The 20,674-nt window shown below is 37.7% G+C and overlaps 1 protein-coding gene and 1 pseudogene across 1 annotated transcript; one reads left to right on the top strand and one right to left on the bottom strand.

Annotated features, from left to right (window-relative positions):
- Window positions 1–295: 295 nt before the first annotated feature.
- Window positions 296–2,116, top strand: LOC109054301 (annotated as a pseudogene).
- Window positions 2,117–9,047: 6,931 nt separating this feature from the next.
- LOC109054303 (microspherule protein 1) lies at window positions 9,048–20,021 on the bottom strand. Its single transcript, XM_042765935.1, has 13 exons — window positions 19,849–20,021; window positions 18,804–18,942; window positions 17,568–17,732; window positions 17,411–17,485; window positions 16,497–16,646; window positions 16,223–16,361; window positions 16,059–16,134; window positions 14,226–14,254; window positions 14,032–14,124; window positions 13,866–13,948; window positions 13,180–13,267; window positions 12,538–12,665; window positions 9,048–9,628 (listed from the first exon to the last, which is right to left on the bottom strand). Exons 1-13 carry the CDS (start codon window positions 20,019–20,021, stop codon window positions 9,542–9,544), a joined length of 1,425 nt encoding a protein of 474 aa, XP_042621869.1. The 3' UTR covers window positions 9,048–9,541.
- Window positions 20,022–20,674: the final 653 nt, after the last annotated feature.

Here is a 20,674-nt window from a genome sequence, read left to right as displayed (position 1 = left end):
TCTTTAAGTAAACTCATGTTGCTAAGCAAGAATTAAGGGACAGCCAGGTGCAGCTTGAGGTTTTTAAACAGGAGAGGAGGAGGAAGGTGGCATCCATGGTTGTTAACATGTTTTACCTCATTGGCTACAGTTTTAAACTTAAAGCATAGAATGGCATGTTATTGTGTCAAATTTCTGCAACACTTGCACAGTATGTATTTGTTATTTATAGTATTGAAGTCAAAATTATATCAGATTTAAAAGGGTGCAACTAACTATTATATAATAAAACTGTTGCTTTTCTTCTTTGCAACAGCGTGAGTGTATTTCCATTCATGTGGGTCAAGCAGGCGTCCAGATTGGCAATGCCTGCTGGGAACTTTACTGCCTTGAGCATGGGATTCAGCCGGATGGACAGATGCCCAGTGATAAGACCTTGGTGGAGGGGATGACTCCTTCAACACTTTTTTCAGTGAGACAGGAGCTGGCAAGCATGTTCCCAGGGCCGTGTTTGTAGATCTGGAGCCCACTGTGATTGGTTAGTAATTCCCTGATTATCAGTCTCTTATGGTTAGTCCATGAGCTTCACAGATTTCATTCTCTCCACACTCTTTTTTTGGGGTTCAGATGAGGTTCGCACCGGAACTTACCGTCAGCTTTTCCACCCTGAGCAGCTGATCACTGGAAAGGAGGATGCAGCTAACAACTACGCTCGTGGCCATTACACTATCGGCAAAGAGATCATTGATCTTGTTCTTGACAGGATTCGCAAACTGGTAAGAGATCCTTGTAATTACAGTCAGCCTGTTTTCTTTCAGTATTTGTTTTAACATGTGTTAACTTAATATTAGATACAATTTAATTATTGTTTCTTTCCATTTCCCTCTTCATAGGCTGACCAGTGCACTGGACTTCAGGGCTTCTTGGTGTTCCACAGCTTTGGAGGAGGAACTGGTTCTGGTTTCACCTCTTTACTGATGGAGCGACTTTCTGTTGATTATGGAAAGAAATCTAAGCTTGAGTTCTCCATCTACCCGGCTCCACAGGTGTCTACTGCTGTGGTGGAGCCCTACAACTCCATTCTTACCACCCACACCACCCTCGAGCACTCAGACTGTGCTTTCATGGTTGACAATGAGGCCATCTATGACATCTGCCGTAGAAACCTTGATATCGAGCGTCCCACCTACACAAACCTTAACAGGCTTATCAGCCAAATTGTGTCCTCCATTACTGCCTCCCTGAGATTTGATGGTGCTCTGAATGTTGACTTAACTGAGTTTCAGACCAACTTGGTGCCGTATCCACGCATCCATTTTCCTTTAGCAACTTATGCTCCTGTGATCTCTGCTGAGAAAGCTTACCATGAGCAGCTCTCAGTGGCTGAGATCACTAATGCTTGCTTTGAGCCATCTAATCAGATGGTCAAATGTGACCCACGTCACGGCAAGTACATGGCTTGCTGCCTGTTGTACCGTGGTGATGTTGTACCTAAAGATGTAAATGCTGCTATTGCCACCATAAAGACCAAGCGCAGCATTCAGTTTGTGGACTGGTGTCCAACTGGTTTCAAGGTTGGTATCAACTACCAGCCCCCTACCGTTGTACCTGGTGGTGATTTGGCCAAGGTGCAGCGAGCTGTGTGCATGCTAAGCAACACCACTGCTATCGCGGAGGCTTGGGCCAGACTTGATCATAAGTTCGATCTGATGTATGCTAAGCGTGCCTTTGTGCACTGGTACGTAGGTGAAGGAATGGAGGAGGGCGAGTTCTCTGAGGCTCGAGAAGACATGGCAGCCCTGGAGAAAGATTATGAAGAGGTGGGTGTAGATTCAGTTGAGGGAGAAGGAGAAGAGGAGGGTGAGGAGTTTTAAGATAATCTCTCCTCTCCAGGTCAGTCACTGATTTGCATTATTAATCAGTTCCAGTCAGAAATTTTAATAAAATGAGGCTTGAAAGGAGACACATATCAAGTGAGCATTCAGTTGTCTATTGCAATGTAAAGAATATGTACAGTAAACATTTGTTCTTTACATTGTCAACCACATATCTGGTGCTGCAGTGAATTGAGATCGAGGCATATTTTGTGGTTCCTCCAATTAGAGTGTATATGAAATAAAATGATGCACTGACCTTACTGATGTCTGCAATGAATTGATCATTAAAATGTACGAGTTACAGATGCTTTTACCCAAACCCCATTAGAAAACATTCACAATTTTTACATTTAAGTACACTCTCTTTCTCTCTCTCTCGCGAACATATTTTCATTTCATTTTCAGGTATGGTAACATTAGTTAAGTTCCTTATCTACCAAGTTCCAAATCTACCCACCAGGAAAACTACTTCTAATGAGTGTTTATTTTGTCTTTCCTCCCAAATGACATACTACAGTTAAACAGTTAACATAAAGTATACCACATTCTGAAATTTGCTTAAAATCACAAAAGATGACAAAAATTATTTTCATACCATTGACTATTTACTAATAGTAGTGTTTCACATAAAATATCAGTCACATTACAAATTGCATTAAAAATTGCATCAATACCTAATACTGAATACTAAAAGAATTACAAATGATTAAATGGTTAAATCATTCAAATGTCATTTCACTAAAGTATTAAATCACATTCAGTATGCCACTAAACTGGTACTTCAGAAAAGCTTACATTTGTAAATTGTTATACAGTCTCTGGGGATTGAATAATTTTTATTGAACACACACACACACACACACACACACACACACACACACATATATATATATATATATATATATATATATATATATATATATAACACACACACACACACACACACACACACACACACACAGAAATGCAGTCCTACTTCATTAAAAGCCTATGCTGATGTTCAGAATATACAGCCAAAAACGTGGCCAAAAGTTTTCAGAATGACAAATATCAATTTTCACAAAGTCTGCTGCATTTCACTGCATTTCAGCCCTGTGACAAAAAGGACCAGCTGACATCATGTCAGTGATTCTCTCGTAAACACAGGTGAGAGTGTTGACGAGGACAAGGCTAGAGATCACTCTGTCATTCTTATTGAGTTAATACAAAAGTTAATATATAATATAACAGTCTGGAAACTTTAAAAGGAGGATGGTGCTTGAAATCATTGTTCTACTGTTAACCATGGTTACCTGCAAGGAAACGTGTGCAGTCATCATTGCTTTGCACAAAAAGGGATTCACAGGCAAGGATAATGCTGCTAGTAAGATTGCACCAAAATCAACCATTTACCGAATCATCAAGAGCTTTAAGGAGAGAGGATCAATTGTTGTGAAGAAGGCTTCAGGGCGCCCAAGAAATTCTTCTAAAGTTGATCTGGAAAAAAGCTTGTCCAGATAAGAAAAGGTGAGCGCTACCATCAGTCCTGTGTCATGCCAACAGTAAAGCATCCTGAGACCATTCATGTGTAGGGTTGCTTCTCAGCCAAGGGAGTGGGCTCACTCACACAGAATAACATAGGTTTCACAGACAATTGGACAAGCTTTTGGGGCAGACCTGACCTGTTGAAAAGAGATGGTCTTCATCCCTCCTGGGGTGGTGCCACACTTTTCTCTAGAAATATGGCACATATTCTTAGAGTTTGTACTTGACTAACTGGGACCCAGGTCAGGAAGCAGACAGACTGGCTAAACCGACCGTCTGCTAGCTGCCTCATGTCACAGAAGTCAGTTAATTCTCAGCACATAGAGACTCTTTCACCTAGATATCACAGTATAGAGACTGTGTCTGTTCCCCGGGCTAGAAAATAAAAAAAATGTCCAAACTAATTTAAGAGCAACAATTTAATTGAGATTCAACAAATAAAAGCAGATGCAATACGGATAAACAAATGATAAAGCTTGGCTTATTGAATATCAGGTCCCTTTCTACGAAAGCACTTTTTGTAAATAATATGATCACTGATCATAATCTAGATGCACTCTGTTTGACAGAAACCTGGCTAAAACCTGATGATTACATTATTTTAAATGAGTCTACACCCCAAGATTACTGTTATAAACATGAGCCACGTCCAAAAGGTGTTGCTTCAATTTATAACAATGTTTTCAGGATTTCTCAGAGGGCAGGCTTCAAGTATAACTCATTTGCAGTATTGTGCTTCATATAACATTATCCAGAGAAACAAATGTTAATGATAAATCCCCTGTGAGATTTGTACCGGCTACTGTATACAGGCCACCAGGGTACTGTACCATACAGACTTTATTAAAGAGTTTGCTGATTTTACATCCGAGTTAGTGCTGGCTGCAGATAAAGTTTTAATTGTTGGTGATTTTAATATCCATGTTGATAATGAAAAAGATGCATTGGGATCAGCATTTATAGACATTCTGATTCTGATCTGAATCATAATCTAGATTTAATACTGTCACATGGAATTGATGTTGATGGTGTTGAAATTATGCAGCCAAGCGATGATATCTCAGATCATTATTTAGTTTTGTGCAAACTTCATATAGCTAAAACTGTAAATTCTACTTCTTGTTACAAGTATGGTAGAACCATCGCTTCTACCACAAAAGACTGCTTTGTAAGTAATCTTCCTGATGTATCCCAATTCCTTAGCATATCCAAAACCTCAGAACAACTTGATGATGTAACCGAAACTATGGACTCTCTCTTTTCTAACATTTTAAATACAGTTGCTCCTTTACGCTTAAGGAAGGTTAAGGAAAACAGTCTGACACCGTGGTATAATGAGCACACTCGCACCCTAAAGAGAGCAGCCCGGAAAATGGAGCGCAGCTGGAGGAAAACAAAACTAGAGGTATTTCGTATTGCTTGGAGGGAAAGTAACCTATCTTACAGAAAAACATTAAAAACTGCTAGATCTGATTACTTTTCGTCTCTTTTAGAAGAAAACAAACATAACCTCAGGTATTTATTCAATACAGTGGCTAAATTATCGAAAAATAAAGCATCAACAAGTGTTGACATTTCCCAACATCACAGCAGTAATGACTTTATGAACTACTTTACTTCTAAAATCGATACTATTAGAGATAAAATTGTAACCATGCAGCCGTCAGCTATAGTATCACACCAGACAGTGCACTATAGATCCCCTGAGAAACAATTCCACTCATTCTTTACAATAGGAGAGGAAGAATTGTATAAACTTGTTAAATCATCTAAACCAACAACATGTATGTTAGACCCTATTCCATCTTAGCTCCTAAAAGAGGTGCTTCCAGAAGTCATAGATCCTCTTCTGACTATTATTAATTCCTCATTGTTATTAGGATATGTCCCCAAAACCTTCAAACTGCCTGTTATTAAGCGTCTCATCAAAAAAACACAACTTGACTCCAAAGAAATAGTTAATTATAGACCGATCTCGAATCTCCCTTTTCTGTCCAAGATACTAGAAAAGGTAGTATCCTCACAATTATATTCCTTCATAGAGAAAAATGGCATCTGTGAGGATTTCCATTCAGGATTTAGACCGTATCATAGTACTGAGACTGCTCTCCTTAGAGTTACAAATGACCTGCTCTTATCATCTGATCGTGGTTGTATCTCTCTATTAGTGCTATTGGATCTTAGTGCTGCTTTCGACACTATTGACCACACCATTCTTTTGCATAGACTAGAACACTTTGTTGGCATTAATGGAAGTGCATTAGTATGGTTTAAATCATACTTATATGACCGCCATCAATTCGTAGCAGTGAATGAAGAGGTATCATATCGATCACAAGTGCAGTATGGAGTACCTCAAGGCTCAGTACTAGGGCCGTTACTCTTCACGCTTTACATGTTACCCTTGGGAAATATCATCAGGAAACACGGTGTTAGCTTTCACTGTTTTGCTGATGACGCTCAGCTCTATATTTCTTCGCGGCCCGGCAAAACATACCAATTTGAAAAATTAACGGAATGCATAGTCGATTTAAAAAAAAAGATGACAAGTAATTTTTTACTGCTAAATTCTGAAAAAACAGAGGTGTTAATTATAGGACCTAAAAGCTCTGCATGTAATAACCTAGAACGCTGTCTAAGACTTGATGGCTGCTCTGTTAATTCTTCATCATCAGTTAGAAACCTAGGTGTGCTATTTGATAGCAACCTTTCCTTAGAAAGCCACATTTCTAGCATTTGTAAAACTGCATTTTTCCATCTCAAAAATATATCTAAATTACGGCCTATGCTCTCAATGTCAAATGCAGAAATGTTAATCCAGGCATTTTTGACCTCAAGGTTAGATTATTCTAATGCTTTATTGGATGCTTGTTCTGCATGCTTAGTAAACAAACTCCAGTTAGTCCAAAATGCAGCAGCTAGAGTTCTTACTAGAACCAGGAAGTATGATCATATTAGCCCGGTTCTGTCAACACTGCACTGGCTTCCTATTAAAAATCGTATAGATTTTAAAATCTTGCTTATTACTTATAAAGCCCTGAATGGTTTAGCACCTCAGTATTTGAACGAGCTCTTGTTACATTATAGTCCTCCATGTCTGCTCCGTTCTCAAAACTTATCAAAACTGGCAATTTGATAATACCTAGAATATCAAAGTCAACTGCGGGCGGCAGATCCTTTTCCTATTTAGCACCCAAACGCTGGAATAACCTATACCTAACATTGTTCGGCAGGCAGACACACTCTTCCAGTTTAAATATAGATTAAAGACCCATCTCTTTAACCTGGCTTACACATAGCACACAAATATGCTTCTAATATCCAAATCCATTAAAGGATTTTTAGGCTGCATTAGGTAAACCGGAACCGGGAACACTTCCTATAACACCCAATGTACTTGCTACATCATTAGAAGAATGGCATCTACGCTAATATAAGTCTGTTTCTCTCTTATTCCGAGGTCACCATAGCCACCAGATCCAGTCTGTATCCAAGTCAGAGGGTCACTGCAGTCACCCGGATCCAGTACGTATCCAGCCCAGATGGTGGATCAGCACCTAGAAAGGACCTCTACAGCCCTGAAAGACAGCGGAGACCAGGACTAGAGCCCCAGAGACAGATCCCCTGTAAAGACCTTTTCTCAGACTACCACCGGGACAAGACCACAGGAAATAGATGATTCTTCTGCACAATCTGACTTTGCTGCAGCCTGGAATGAAACGGCTGGTTTCGTCTGGTCAGAGGAGAACTGAGCCTGGTTTCTCCCAAGTTTTTTTCTCCATTCTGTCACCGATGGAGTTTTGGTTTCTTGCCGCTGTCGCCTCTGGCTTGCATAGTTGGGGACACTTCATTTACAGCGATATCGTTGACTTGATTGCAAATTATTGCACAGATACGATTTAAACTGAACTGAGCGTCATGATGACATCACTGAATTCAATGACAAACTGCCTTTTACTGTCATTTTGCATTATTGACACACTGTTTTCCTAATTAATGTTGTTCAGTTGCTTTGACGCAATCTTTTTTTGTTTAAAGCACTATATAAATAAAGGTGACTTGACTTGACTTGACTCACAATTTTGCCTAAGAACAAAGCCATGAATAAAGAATGGTACAAAAACATCCTGCGAGAGCAACTTCCTTCCAAGAACAGTTTGGTGACGAACAAGGCCTTTTCTAGCATGCTAGCAGCAGATTTTGTGAAAATTAATATTTGTGTCATTCTCAAAACTTTTAGCCATGGCTGTAATTATGAACAGTGTAATGTGATTTCAAACCAAGTGTTTACATGTCATGAGATTTCATGATAAAATTACAAATGATAACCTTGTTTGTTATAGTCAGTTTTGACCAAGTATTCTTGTGTTGAACACCAGCAATTATCCATCAAGACATTTAATTTTGCTTGTTAAAATATAATTAAATATAACCCAATCTTACATAAAAAATACATTCCATTTCAAGCACTTCCGAGAACCCACAAACTCAAACAGTTGCAAAGCCACATCCCAACCTGCACCCAAGAAAATTCCAACAATTTGTTTGTTCAACTTACATTCAAGTATTACGTTCATTTTTGGTCTTTTAAACCCTCATTCACTTTTACCTGTACTTAATTCCAGCATTACTAAGGACTCCTCATAAGGAGAAAAGCCTTTGTTATCATTCTGCTGCCAGTGGCTCTTGCTCTCTTCATCACTTATAATTTTATAATTCTACAGGGTAGCCATGGTCAGGTGGGAAGTCCTCAACATTCATCTCATATGCAAGAAGAACACCTTCTTCACTTACTTACAGCCTTGTTCAGTGGAATAGATGCATCATATGCTGTACCTGTCACATCCCTGTCTAACCCTTCAGACTCCACATGTTTAGCTTTGGCTGCTACCTCATGGTCCATCTGCAAAATGAGACTTTGCTGCAGCCTGGAATTGAACTGCTGGTATCATCTGGTCAGAGGAGAATCAGAGGAGAACTGGACTGAGTTTGGTTTCTCCCAAGGTTTTTTTCTCCATTCTGTCACCGATGGAGTTTTGGTTCCTTGCCGCTGTCGCCTCTGGCTTGCTTAGCTGGGGACACTTCATTTACAGCGATATCATTGACTAGATTGCAAAGATACTATTTAAACTGAACTGAGCTGAATGATGACATCACTGAATTCAATGATGAACTGCCTTTTTGCATTATTGACACTATTTTCCTATTTTATGCTGTACAGTTGCTTTGACACAATCTGTATAAATAAAGGTGACTTGACAGTAGGCTAAAAAAATAGTCAGATGCCACATACAAAAACAAACTCAACGCAATGAATTTCGATTCTGCACCACTTACAAGACAAACACACACACAAACTGTGTTGCTTTGAATTCTAAACACTGCCGATTTGCCAAATCTATAAATTGCTAGAAGAGCTGATATCTTACTGTGACTAAACTGAAGTTCTCGCTGAAGCAGAGCACGCCTTGAGCTTATATATTTATATAATATACATACATTCATTAACCTTTCTCCCAATATTTAAATCAATCAAGTCTTATCTGATTGTTGATTTTAGAGTGGTCAGTCGGCTTCAACTGCTGATGTCAGTTGGGTGTCCTTTATTGGACTTCTGCTTTTGTAAATCATTTGACCTAAAACTAACAAACTAATTTGCAGCAAACATGGCTTTTTTTCTGTTTTAATCAGTCTTTATGAATATATTTACACTATTTCTGTCATGGCAGAATATTAGCATACTGTCTTTGCTTCGACAATACAAGGTCACTGGGTTTGAAGTATAAACAAACAATAAATGTACAAGTCAACAAAACTAACAGTTTCTCTTATACAAATTAATAATAAAAAAAAATAAAATAAAATAAAAAAAGCAAATCTACACACACACACACAAAGCTCACAAACAGTCAGTTCTTTCTGTCCAAATGTGGCTTAAATAACAGGCATATAAAATGTCCAATTCATTTCCAAATGATTTTCCTTCAATCTGAGCTCCAGACCCCGGCTCAGCTGTTGCTTTGAGGGCCTCTATCACCTCGTGCTGAAAGGTCTTCTGTGTATGACTCTGCTTAGAGATAAAGATGGGACAGTACAGCTCCTGTCTTGCTGCTGTGTCAGACTGAATGGTGTTTGACAGCTCGTGAACAGATGAGTCAGCATCATGCCTGGTTCATCTTAGCAGCTTCAGCTTTAATGAGAGAAATCAACTCCTGATTGATCAGAAACACGAAGCGAAGACCTGCAATCTGGACAAAACAAACACAGATGTGCTTTATTACCTAGCTTTTCATTCCTTCAGAGAATCACTCTGTATACAACAGTTGAGCATGTTATATGCAATAACATTATTAGGATAAAGGGTAAGGTACAACATTGACATTTTATGTAACAGTAAATTTTATTGATTATTTATTATTATAAAAAAACAATAATACTATTAAAAAAAATCCACTAAACAGCTATCTTCAGTATGTTAATTTTAAAGTAAGAGTGCGATAACATTTTAACAATTAAACAATACCATCCTCTCTACAGCCGTGTTATTTTAAAGGGGTCATGAACTGAGAAATCAAAATTCCCTTGATTTTTTTTTTTACATATAAGAGGTCATCATACTAGAAAAAACATCCTGTAGGTTTCAGAACTCTAAACTTTCTCGTTAGTCTAAAAACATCTTATAATGAAGCCAGTCTGCATAACAACAGATTGTGGAATGTTACACTTTATGACATAATAGAGTTGGTAAACCCCGCCTCCACAGAAGATGATCAACGCCTGCTTCTACATCACTGCCTGTTTAAATTAACTTTATTTTTAATGAAGATCCTGATTGGGTCAGTAAAAACTTGGTCCTTTGTTCACTTCATTTCGCCGCGGATTCGTTTACAAACAAGGCACAATTCGATGCATGATTTTCAGAAAGTCTGAAACTAAAAGATGATGCTGTTCTGAATATTGGATCAGACTAATTTCGCAGCACACAGGAGTAACTCTTTTTATTAAGTGACCATTATTGCATTGTCTATTATTACAGATCGTTTGATATGTACTGAGTATTTATGTGTTTTTAACCTAAATCACAGCAGCATCCATCTATTCATCCATCATATCATCCATTCTGACATTTACAATCTGCCAAACTTTTCAAACAGAGCATTGTGATGAGGGGGTCAATACAGGACAGAAACTAGCCTATTTCTGAATTATGATGATTTTTGATTTAAAAATTTGATAACATTATAAGTGGACCTCAGGGGACAGTACAAAAATAATAAAAAAGGCAGTTCATGAACCCTTTAATGAAACTAAATAATTTGAAATAAAAAAACAAAATATATCAAAACCAAATCAAAACCCCATGACTATAACAACCTTGGTAAGCGACTGGATTTGGCACAAAGTCTGACTGACTTGGCAGCTGTCAGATATTTACATGTGCACTATATTGTGGGGCTGATTAATTCCAGAACTCCTGAAATTTCAAGATATGTCTTTGTTGTGTTCATTTACCTCTTACAGTGGTGGTCACAAGCTAAAAAATGGTTTTAAAGGCTGATTTATACTTCTGCGTCGGACCTACACCGTATCCTACGCATAGACGCACACCCTGCGCCGTAGCCTGATGTGCACCTCTACAAAAATCTAACAGCGTGTCAATTCTACACACGGACCGCAAGCGCTGTGTACTTGAGTTTGGTTTTATGTTTATAATGTGCACTCTACATAGCATTATACATCAGTAGTTGTCCGTGGACAACGACGCAGAAGCATAAATGAAAACTGACCGACGCAAAAGTATAAATCAGCCTTAAGTCAGTTATTTCTATCTTTTGCTGTAGTGTGTCAGTAGGAAATACCAGTTTACATTTCCAACCATTCATTTTGCCATTAATTGTAATAATCCATCTGTCTGACAGCTGCCAGTGCTCCACACAGAGATCAGATCTGATCATCATCAGTCTGTCTGAGAGAACATGAAGAAACAGAACAAACTGAGACAGACTAAATCCAGAAGAACTGTGGCAATGTCTCCATGATGCTTCAAGAGAACTACTGCAAAGCTACAGTACTGTAAAAAGTTTTAGGCACTTGTGTAAAAATGCTGTAAAATGAAGATGCTGTCAAAAATAACATAATAAATAGATTTTCTTTATCAATTAACTTCTATTAACTAAATTAAATCAACATTTGGTGTGAGCATCCTTTGCGTTTAAAGCAGCTTTTGCCCTCGGTGCACCTGTGCATAGTTTCTCAGGTAGCTTTGCAGGAAGGTTTCTTGAAGCATCTTGGAGACCTTGCCACAGTTCTTCTGGATTCAGTCTGTCTCAGTTTGTTCTGTTTCTTCGTGTCATTCCAGATGGACTGAATGATGCTGAGATCAGATCTCATTTTTCTGTTGAGAAATCTTGATGTGATTCAGCTGCTAAATGATACTACTGGCCTCCACCACAAAAACTGAATTTAAAGTAAATCCCTATTATTTGGTGATTGATCATTATACCAGCTGACAAATTGTCTGCACATAGAGGACAGTATGATAGAAACCGTCATCTGATATTTAGGAATTGATGCAATAAATATTCTGGAACTGAATGCAAAAATGAATAAGAGGCAATAAATAAATACCAGTATTCCTACCCCTTTGACAAATGAATTTCCATGTTTTTTCAGTCATGACAGATTAAAAAAAAAAAAAAAAAAAAAAAAAAAAAAAATACAGAGATTATACACAAAGAGCTAACAAAATATTTATAGCTGACAAAATATATTACAGCCGGGCATAACATAAAAACAAAAAATAGACATGCTACATCCCTAGTTATGAAATGTCAGTGTTATATTCTCAGGCAAAATGTGATAGTGTGTGAATAACAAGCTGACAGTTCTATGCCAATTCAATTTATAGATTTTTTTGGAAGAACAATTTGTTTTATGTATTTGTCATGCAATACATGATCTTAAAAAAACAACAACCAAAAAAAAATTAATTTCATAAAATGGTCGTACATTTGGTAAATGTTATATATTGATAAGGTTTAGATATACATAGTTATTTATCTATATACCATATGAAAATAAATTAGGTAAATCATTATTTTTTGACGGCTGTCATTTTTCCAAAGTGATTTTGACTCAAATGCAAGCATGTCCATACCTCCATCACAGAATTGTTGTTGAGTTTCCACTTGTTTCCAGATAAAACTGGTCGTCCATCAATGTAAATGGGTCTTCGGCCTTCATTAGCGATGAAGAAATCTCCATTATTTTTCAGTTTAATGATCCCTGGAGTTTAAAAAAACAAATTTATATCATTTAAAATTGCATCCTGTTTATACAATGCTGCTCAAAAGTCCTGGTGATAATTCAAAGCATCAAAAGTTTATAATGAAATCTGATGCAGTGTTGGATCAGGCGTGTATCTTACTTGCTAGTGGCCTAGTAACAACTAGTTAGCTTGTACTTGAAGTGCTTGCACCATCTGATTTAGCCAGAAGGTCCGTAAACTTTGCATAAATGAATGCTGGGTCACTGAATACACCGTGTACCCTTTATTGATCCAATAAGCAGACTTCAAAATTGCAAACAGGAAGTACTGCTGAAGAGCCATGCTTCATTTGAATGGACTGAATCTAAACCCATTTAAGCATTTCTGGCTCACATGCTTCACGGACATGTTTTTTACCGGTTACAAGGCTCAATGCTGCTGCTGCTGCTGCAAAAAATACTCATTGCCTTCTCTATGTTATAATAAAGTTTAGTGGTGCAAATCAGGACTAATGCTGTTCAACCGCCCAACCTTGCTTCCTGGAGATCTTCCAAGCAGGCCCCTCCAAAGACAGATCTACATCTATCTGCTTGTCTTTGGTAGCTCGTCCCAGTGTGATCTGAAACCGTTCAAAGGAGTTTGTTATCTGTCATCTGTGGTTGAACTATTCCTTTAGAAACATATGTACCACAAACTGTATTAGATAACTAAATATCAAAACAAGCAACTTTACTTTCTTTTTAAATAGCACACACACATTGCAAGTGAAGCATTTCACAAACAAGTCTGCTGGTCATTAAAACAACAGATGGATCACAATTTAGTTCTGAGAAAAGCCTGTACAGCAGAAGCAGAAGATATTTTGGTAGCACTTTATTTTACAGTCCTGATCTGCATATACACACTATGTACTTTACTATAGTAATCCCAATACCTGGGTAATAACTATATACTAAACCAGAACCTTAACCCATGTTGAGTCCACGCAGTTGCCTTCTATTACTCAGTACTTTCTTGGGTAAGTACATCATAAGTTCACATACTGTAAAATAAAGTGCAACCAATATTTTGTTCACTTTCTTGCCACAATGGCTAAAAGGATGTCATTCATATACACAAAGTTATTCAAACAGCCTTTAAGTACATAATGTGTTTATTTCATAGATACCAAAGTGAGAGATGTTCCTGTGCATGCATGACATTAAACGGCCACTGACCTCTCTAGATCTCATCAGATATCTGACCATCCGTCCACGTAGAGCTGCCAGCGTCTGATTATCAAAGTCTGGTGAATTCATGCCTGTGATAATCATATCACACAATCACACTCAGCAATCACACTATTCAGGTAACTATACAAAAAGACAGTGGAATAAATCTGACCTGTGATGCTGTCCACTAACACCTGCCAGCGAGGAAGCTCCTGCTCCAGCTGTCTGATCTCACGCTTCTGATGTCTATCTGCAATCATCAGCTCTACAAGAAATGCAGTAAAGTTCATAAACACAGGAAAGAGTACTGAAATGATTATATCTAAGCACATTTAAAACAACAAGAGGCTGTATGAAATAACTCACCATGCTCTAAGACTTCATCCCTGCTGTCCCTGATAAAAAAAAAAATGATAAATGATCAGAACCAGAAAGTCATCAGAGTCATTCATTATACATAATTACCACAAAAGGCTGCAAGGGGGCCAAAGAGTCCACACATTAAGAATGAGAACAGAGTGCTGCAGGGATGACGTATTTTTGTAGGCTGGAACCTGAAAACGGTATTTTAGTGCTTCTGGTTCCATCGTCGTGAAGGTTTTTTTAAGTCAGTGAGGTTTTTGTTTTTTTTATGATTTTTTGTTTAAATGCTGTGGTTAAAGCATGTTGTTTATATTTTCTCGTTTTATTTTAAAGTTTTATTTACATCCATAATACCCCACACTCATTATTGTTATGAAGCTTTTATTTGTCTTAAAAAAATGTGGTTGCTGACAAGTTGCCAAACGTTAAATGTCATCTGGGCGAGAAGGAAAACTCATCAATCACTTGTGCAATTTACAGCCTTGCTGTGTTCATAATAGTGCTCTATTGTAAATCACGCTTTCAATTTACAGCCTTGCTGTGTTCATAATAGTTTCTGAAAGAGTTTCCAGAAGCTTAACAGTGGTGATGCTGAAGTCATATGACCATGGTATACAGTTTGATTATTACATTTTTGTTGGTCACAGAGCTTAGTTTCTGCAATAATCCAAAAACCACTTGAAAAATCACACACATAATCATGGTATGACTTAAGCTGTTAATATATACCAAATATAATATATATAGAGAGAGAGAGAGAGAGAGAGAGACCGTTTCCTGAGACGCGTCCGAGAGAGGAGCTGATGAGATGCGTGATTCAGAGAGCGCGTCTGAGAGAGAGAGATTCTGTGCTAATGTTATATATAGAGAGAGAGAGAGAGATTTGGCTAGTTTGTGAGTTATAATATTGCTTGGTTTGACAATTTGGTGGGTTTTAATTCAATTTGTTTTGGTTTATGTTTTTTTTTTATTTCGATTTTTTACGATACAAATCATTGCAAAGCAACTTTACAGAAAATTAAGTTTCTACAATATTTAGTAGTAGCTTATCAGTGATGACTGTCAGTTTATGTGCATATGGCAGAAATGCTTCGGACACCTAAATCTAAAAATCAATAAAAGAACGGCCTCACGGGTTTGGAAACAAACATTAAGACGATTAACACTATAACAGTGGTGAAACAAACAGACGATTAACACTATTAACAGCAATTATGCAATCAAACTTATAGCAAAATGTGGAAGTAACCAAAATTAAACTAAAATTGTGTACTGCTTACTGTCGATGCTAATAGTAATGTATGCATGTATGCAGTTTTTGTCTGCCTGTACACATAGTGAGTGGCATTTTAAACAGTGTGCTGCGACATGACTAAAAATATTAAACTTGAATTCACTTTTAAAAGTTCATTTGTCATTTAAGTGATACATAGGTTACATTTTAGTACAAAAGATAAACTGACCCTTCAGTTTCCTCTTACAATCACCTCATGTTCAGTGTTTTAAGGAGTGTTTTAGGTTCATGAATGGTTTTGTATTAGGTGTATAATTTTTATTTTATCTGGTGTGTGTTCGGGCAGGAAGGGTGAGTGTTATGGTGCGTTTGTGTGTGTGAGATATTTTTCGGCTGTTGTTTCCGTGGTTCATTCTGTATGTGAGATTTCAATTTGATCTGCTTTTTTGTTGTATAAAATCTCATATAAATAAAATACATATTTACAGTTCTTTAGTCACACTGCAGGACTAAGTGTTATTGTACAGTATATAAATTGTATCAATTTACTAATAACACGTGATATTGTAGTGTTGGGTAAGATGAAAATACAGTTTCCTTACTTGAGTTTGGCATCATCGACCACCTGCTCGGCGTCAGAGAAGTTCAGCACTTGCTCTCCTTTAGGCAGAGGTTGAACTAGAAACACATCAGAGGAGTTGTGAAAATGAGGGCGATCAACACATGCAGGAGCAGCAGACTGTAGTGACGTATGACAGCATCTCACCGCTCTGATCCTCCAGCAGATAGTACTGCTTGAGCAGCTGCCAGTGGACCATCAGATTCTTAGCAGTGCGTGATGGGTAAAACACATTCGGGTGCTTGTTCAGCAAATCTTGAAAAACCTCCAGCTTAGGCTGACTGCTCTACTCACAAACATGAAGCAAGGATCAGTGTACAGCGATTACATTTAAAAGAACAACAGCAACTATAAAACCTAGAAAGCATTCATTGTAACACGTCATCAAAATGCTGATCTCATTTGAGAATGAATGTCTCACTGAGGTGATCTTAGCGAGCAGGGCTTCCTCTGCCTGACTGAAGAGAGCTTTACTCTGGATAGCAGCGATGGCCTCTGGATGAAGCTGTCTCATGGACTGCCACGCCAACCTGAGGAACAGACAAACCCTCAGAAAATACACACTCAGATCCTATGCTAAGGTAACAGTGAAAAGGACTGTTTTCACTTAAATATTAATCAATTTAAAAGCATAAATCTGTTAAAACACACACATTTATATTTCAGATATCAAGTTCTTCTTGGTTCTGTTCTGTAATTGTATTATAATACTTTTTTTTTTCTTTTCGCAAAACATATGAATAAGGCAACAACTGTAGCTAAGAGTCTCATGAGGTTCATGGAATCAAAATTTGCTTAGATATTCTAAGACTTGTTTAAAAGACATAATTGCATATTGGCGGACCGTTTGAGCATAACTGACAATGGAACATGATCAATTATTAAAGTGTTTGTCTTTTCAGAATTCGGCAGAATGGTTAAAGAGAGGTAACTAATTAAGAAGTAGATAGGGAACTGAAGCTTGAAATGCAGATGTGCTTTGGGACGTCTCAGCACTGTCAAAACAAATGCAGATGTGCTTTGGGATGTCTGAGCACTGTCAAAATAATATTGTAAATTGTAACTGGTGAGCTGAATGAATGAATCAGCTGTAGATTAGTCCCTGGTGACTTGGTATGCAGGGCAAGAGGTATAACGTTAATGATACTATTATGCAATGAACGTGGCATACATTCTAGAAATGTTGTTCATCGGTGTTATGTAGAAGCAATGAGGGTAATGACAGTTTTTATTTTTTTATTTCACTTTCCTAACAGCTTAAAACAGGAGCTATAACTAAATAAGGAGGATAATTTGGTCAGAAACTCAAAGCAATAAGTCATGATAGCGTCGAGCACGTTCCTGAATCTCCCGCAGTGTGAAGCGACAGCTGAATTTCACCCCCAGATGAACTGACGTGAGATCTGTGGTCTGAACAGAAAGTACATGTGCTCCAGTTCAATTCATCTCAGCAGCACTTCTCTAAAGAATTCAGCCAATTCTGACAGCCGACCTGTAAAACGGCATTGATGAGCAGCAGGTCATCAGTGGGTTTCCAACGGCCCAGGTCTTTGGTGATCTGTAACGGCTGCTTGTTCTTCTTCATTCGTTTGGTCATTGATGAAGGAGCGAGCACCATGGTGAGAGGATGCGTAAAAGAGTTGGCAGACTTTAAACCCTACGGTTCAGAGATTGGCAGATCAACAGAATGTAAAAGAATGTTTACTTAAAATACAGACGTTACATATCAGTAAAATTCCTCTTGCAAAGTTTACTTTAAAACAATAAAACACATACTAAAAAGCTAATTCAATGAAAACAATGCAAATATGTGACAGACACTCAGAACCCGTAGATTCCCTACGAACACAGAAAAACTAGTGCTGTCAAATGATTAATCGCGATTAATCGCATCCAAAATAAAAGTTTTTGTTTACATACTATATGTACCTGTGTACTGTGTATATTTATTATCATATATATAAATACAATACATATACAGTGATCTGTATTTTGAAAATATTTACATGTATATACATTTATATATTTATATTCTTATAATTTATATTATATATAAATATATTTAATATATAAACATAACATATTTTTACTTAAAATACAGTATACATGCAGTGTGTTTGTAATTATATTTACATAAAACAATATACACAGCATACACGCATATATTATGTAAACAAAACTTTTATTTTGGATGTGATTAATCGTGATTTATCATTTGACAGCACTAAGAAAAACACACCATCCTTTTATGTAAACGTAATGACTGCATTGCACCTACATAATTAAAGAAAATAATTAAAAAGTAAATACAACAATAAAAAAAACAAATAAAATAATAAGAAATATTTAAGGGCTAAAAATGACTCTATTATATTAAAAGCGGAAAGTGACAAGACATTATTTCAGCTATGCAGACAATTTGTTGCTTAAAATTAGCTTTTTTTTCAATGTTTTTGAAAGAAGTCACTAATGCTCATCAAGACTGCATTTATTTGGTCAAAACTACAGTAGTATTTTGAAATATCATTTGAATGTATTTTAAAATGTAGTCTATTCTTGTAATGGCAAAGGTGAATTTTCACCCAATTCGTCAGAAGTCATTCTAATACGCTTATTCTTTATTTAATTATTATTTTAATATTTCTGCTTGACCAGAAAATAATAGGTAAGATTCACCACAATCAAACATACCAAAGATCTGTGAAATAAAATCCGAAGCCTTCATTACCTTCTTTTTGTCACTGATTGCGAGGTCACTGCCGGGGCATCTGATTGGTTCAATGACTGGCTGACCTTTGACCCGACTGGTAGATTTCGCAAGGCTACTCTCAACCAGTTCATCATCAAACTTCTTTCTCTTTATTGATCTAAAATGTGACGATTTGACACTTTTTAGACAAATGTGAAGTAGGGCTGTGCAAAAAATCGAATGCGATTTTCATGCGCATCTCCTCAGTAAAGACGCTCCTGTAATTAGTTGTATATCTCCAGCACATGCGTTAAGATCAGGGTTGCCAGGTTTTCACAACAAATCCTGCCCAGCTGCTTCTCAAAACTAGTCCAAAACTAGCCCAATCGCGTTTCCAGGAGGTTCCCTGATAAAAACTGCATCCCGGGGTTAAAATATACGTTTTTTTGGCAGGGTTGCCTTGGTAATATTCACATTTTAGGGGCTAAATATCACGTTACTGGTATTGGGGTCGCTTCAACACGCGGACATGAAAAACAACCGCAGACTTGGCAACACTGGTTCAGGTGGCATTTACTACACAAAGCCGTATGATTCAACAATCTACACAAAATCCCTTTCAAAGAATCCCAGGCGATTCTTTGTCGAATTTGTGTAGATTGTCGGTGGACTACGTCTCTGTGTAGTAAACCGCTGCCTGAACCAGTGTTGCCAAGTCATTTGTTTTTTCATGTCCGCGGGTTTGAAGCGACCCCAATACCAATAACGTGATATTTAGCCCCTAAAATGTGAATTTTACCAAGGCAACCCTGCCAAAAAACGTATATTTTAACCCCGGGATACAATTTTTATCGGGGGAACCTCCTGGAAACTAGTTTTGGACTAGTTTTGAGAAGCAACTGGGCAGGATTTGTTGTGAAAACCTGGCAACCCTGATCTGAACGCATGTGCTGGAGATATACTACTAATCACAGGAGCGCCTTTACTGAGGAGATGCGCATGAAAATCACATTCGATTTTTTGCACAGCCCTAATGTGAAGTAGCACAGTGAACCAGAGGGCTGCTATGCTAACCACTCTTCACCTGGAGGAGCTTCTGCGCTTGGGGATCATTCCAGGTCCGCTGAAGGCCTGAGCGGCTGTTCTCTTCACAGCAGTGGACTCCTCGTCCTCGGATCGGCTCTGTGTCAGCACAGGTCCGAGCGACGCTTCTGCAGCCGCGGCTGAGGGGACGCCTGCCTTCACATCTGAACACATCAGAACACACCATAACTCTTAACATATCATTTACTCTAAACACCCCGTCCATTCATCCATAGCGTAGCTCACAGAAAACACCCCCTTTGTGTGAAAGCTGCTACCAAAAATCTTTTTTAAGATAAAAACTAATATGTTGTTCTTATTCAGCACGCGCTGCTGTCGTACCTTTCTCCATGATCTCCAGATCAGCTGTTCAACACTCAGAGAGCCGATGAATCATGAATACTGTAAACAGAGGAGAGCGATAACAAACACTACTAATACATGTGCTAAAACTAGTGCAACACTACACTCCAACATACCGTGTAACTCTATATTAGATGGATATTATTATAATTACATTGCTTTATGTGCTCTAGCAGCGACAATTACTGTCAACAAACCGTGACACCGCCAAAACATATTTACATTAAAACCGATCATCCAGGCGATGTATGTTTACCTTTAGAATGAATATCTCTGCGCTCTGACTCTGACCAAATGCAAATATAACTTGATATTTTATGCTTTTATTTGATTAACAAAATAAAATAATAAGGCTAAAACGGGATAAGCTAACTGGAGGCTTCTGTTGAGTTTGAAGTGATTCCGGGTTAGACAGGAAATGTCGTCAGAGCACAACGATTCACTGTTTCTCTGATATTTATGAT

This window comes from Cyprinus carpio, chromosome A11 (assembly GCF_018340385.1).
Source record: "Cyprinus carpio isolate SPL01 chromosome A11, ASM1834038v1, whole genome shotgun sequence".
In the NCBI taxonomy this organism is placed as follows: domain Eukaryota; kingdom Metazoa; phylum Chordata; class Actinopteri; order Cypriniformes; family Cyprinidae; genus Cyprinus; species Cyprinus carpio.
Note: the sequence above shows the minus strand (reverse complement) of the source record. Positions and strands in the feature narration are given on the sequence as shown.

Bases quoted from the DNA above. Each gene is read 5' to 3' on its own strand.
- LOC109054303 (XM_042765935.1), bottom strand. From the start codon at position 20,021: ATGTGTTCAGATGTGAAGGCAGGCGTCCCCTCAGCCGCGGCTGCAGAA. The intron at 17,733-18,803 runs GTAATGAAGGCT...TCTGAACCGTAG, and splicing joins CAATCAGTGACAAAAAGAAG to GGTTTAAAGTCTGCCAACTC. The intron at 14,255-16,058 runs GTAAGGAAACTG...TTTTTTTATCAG, and splicing joins GTCGATGATGCCAAACTCAA to GGACAGCAGGGATGAAGTCT.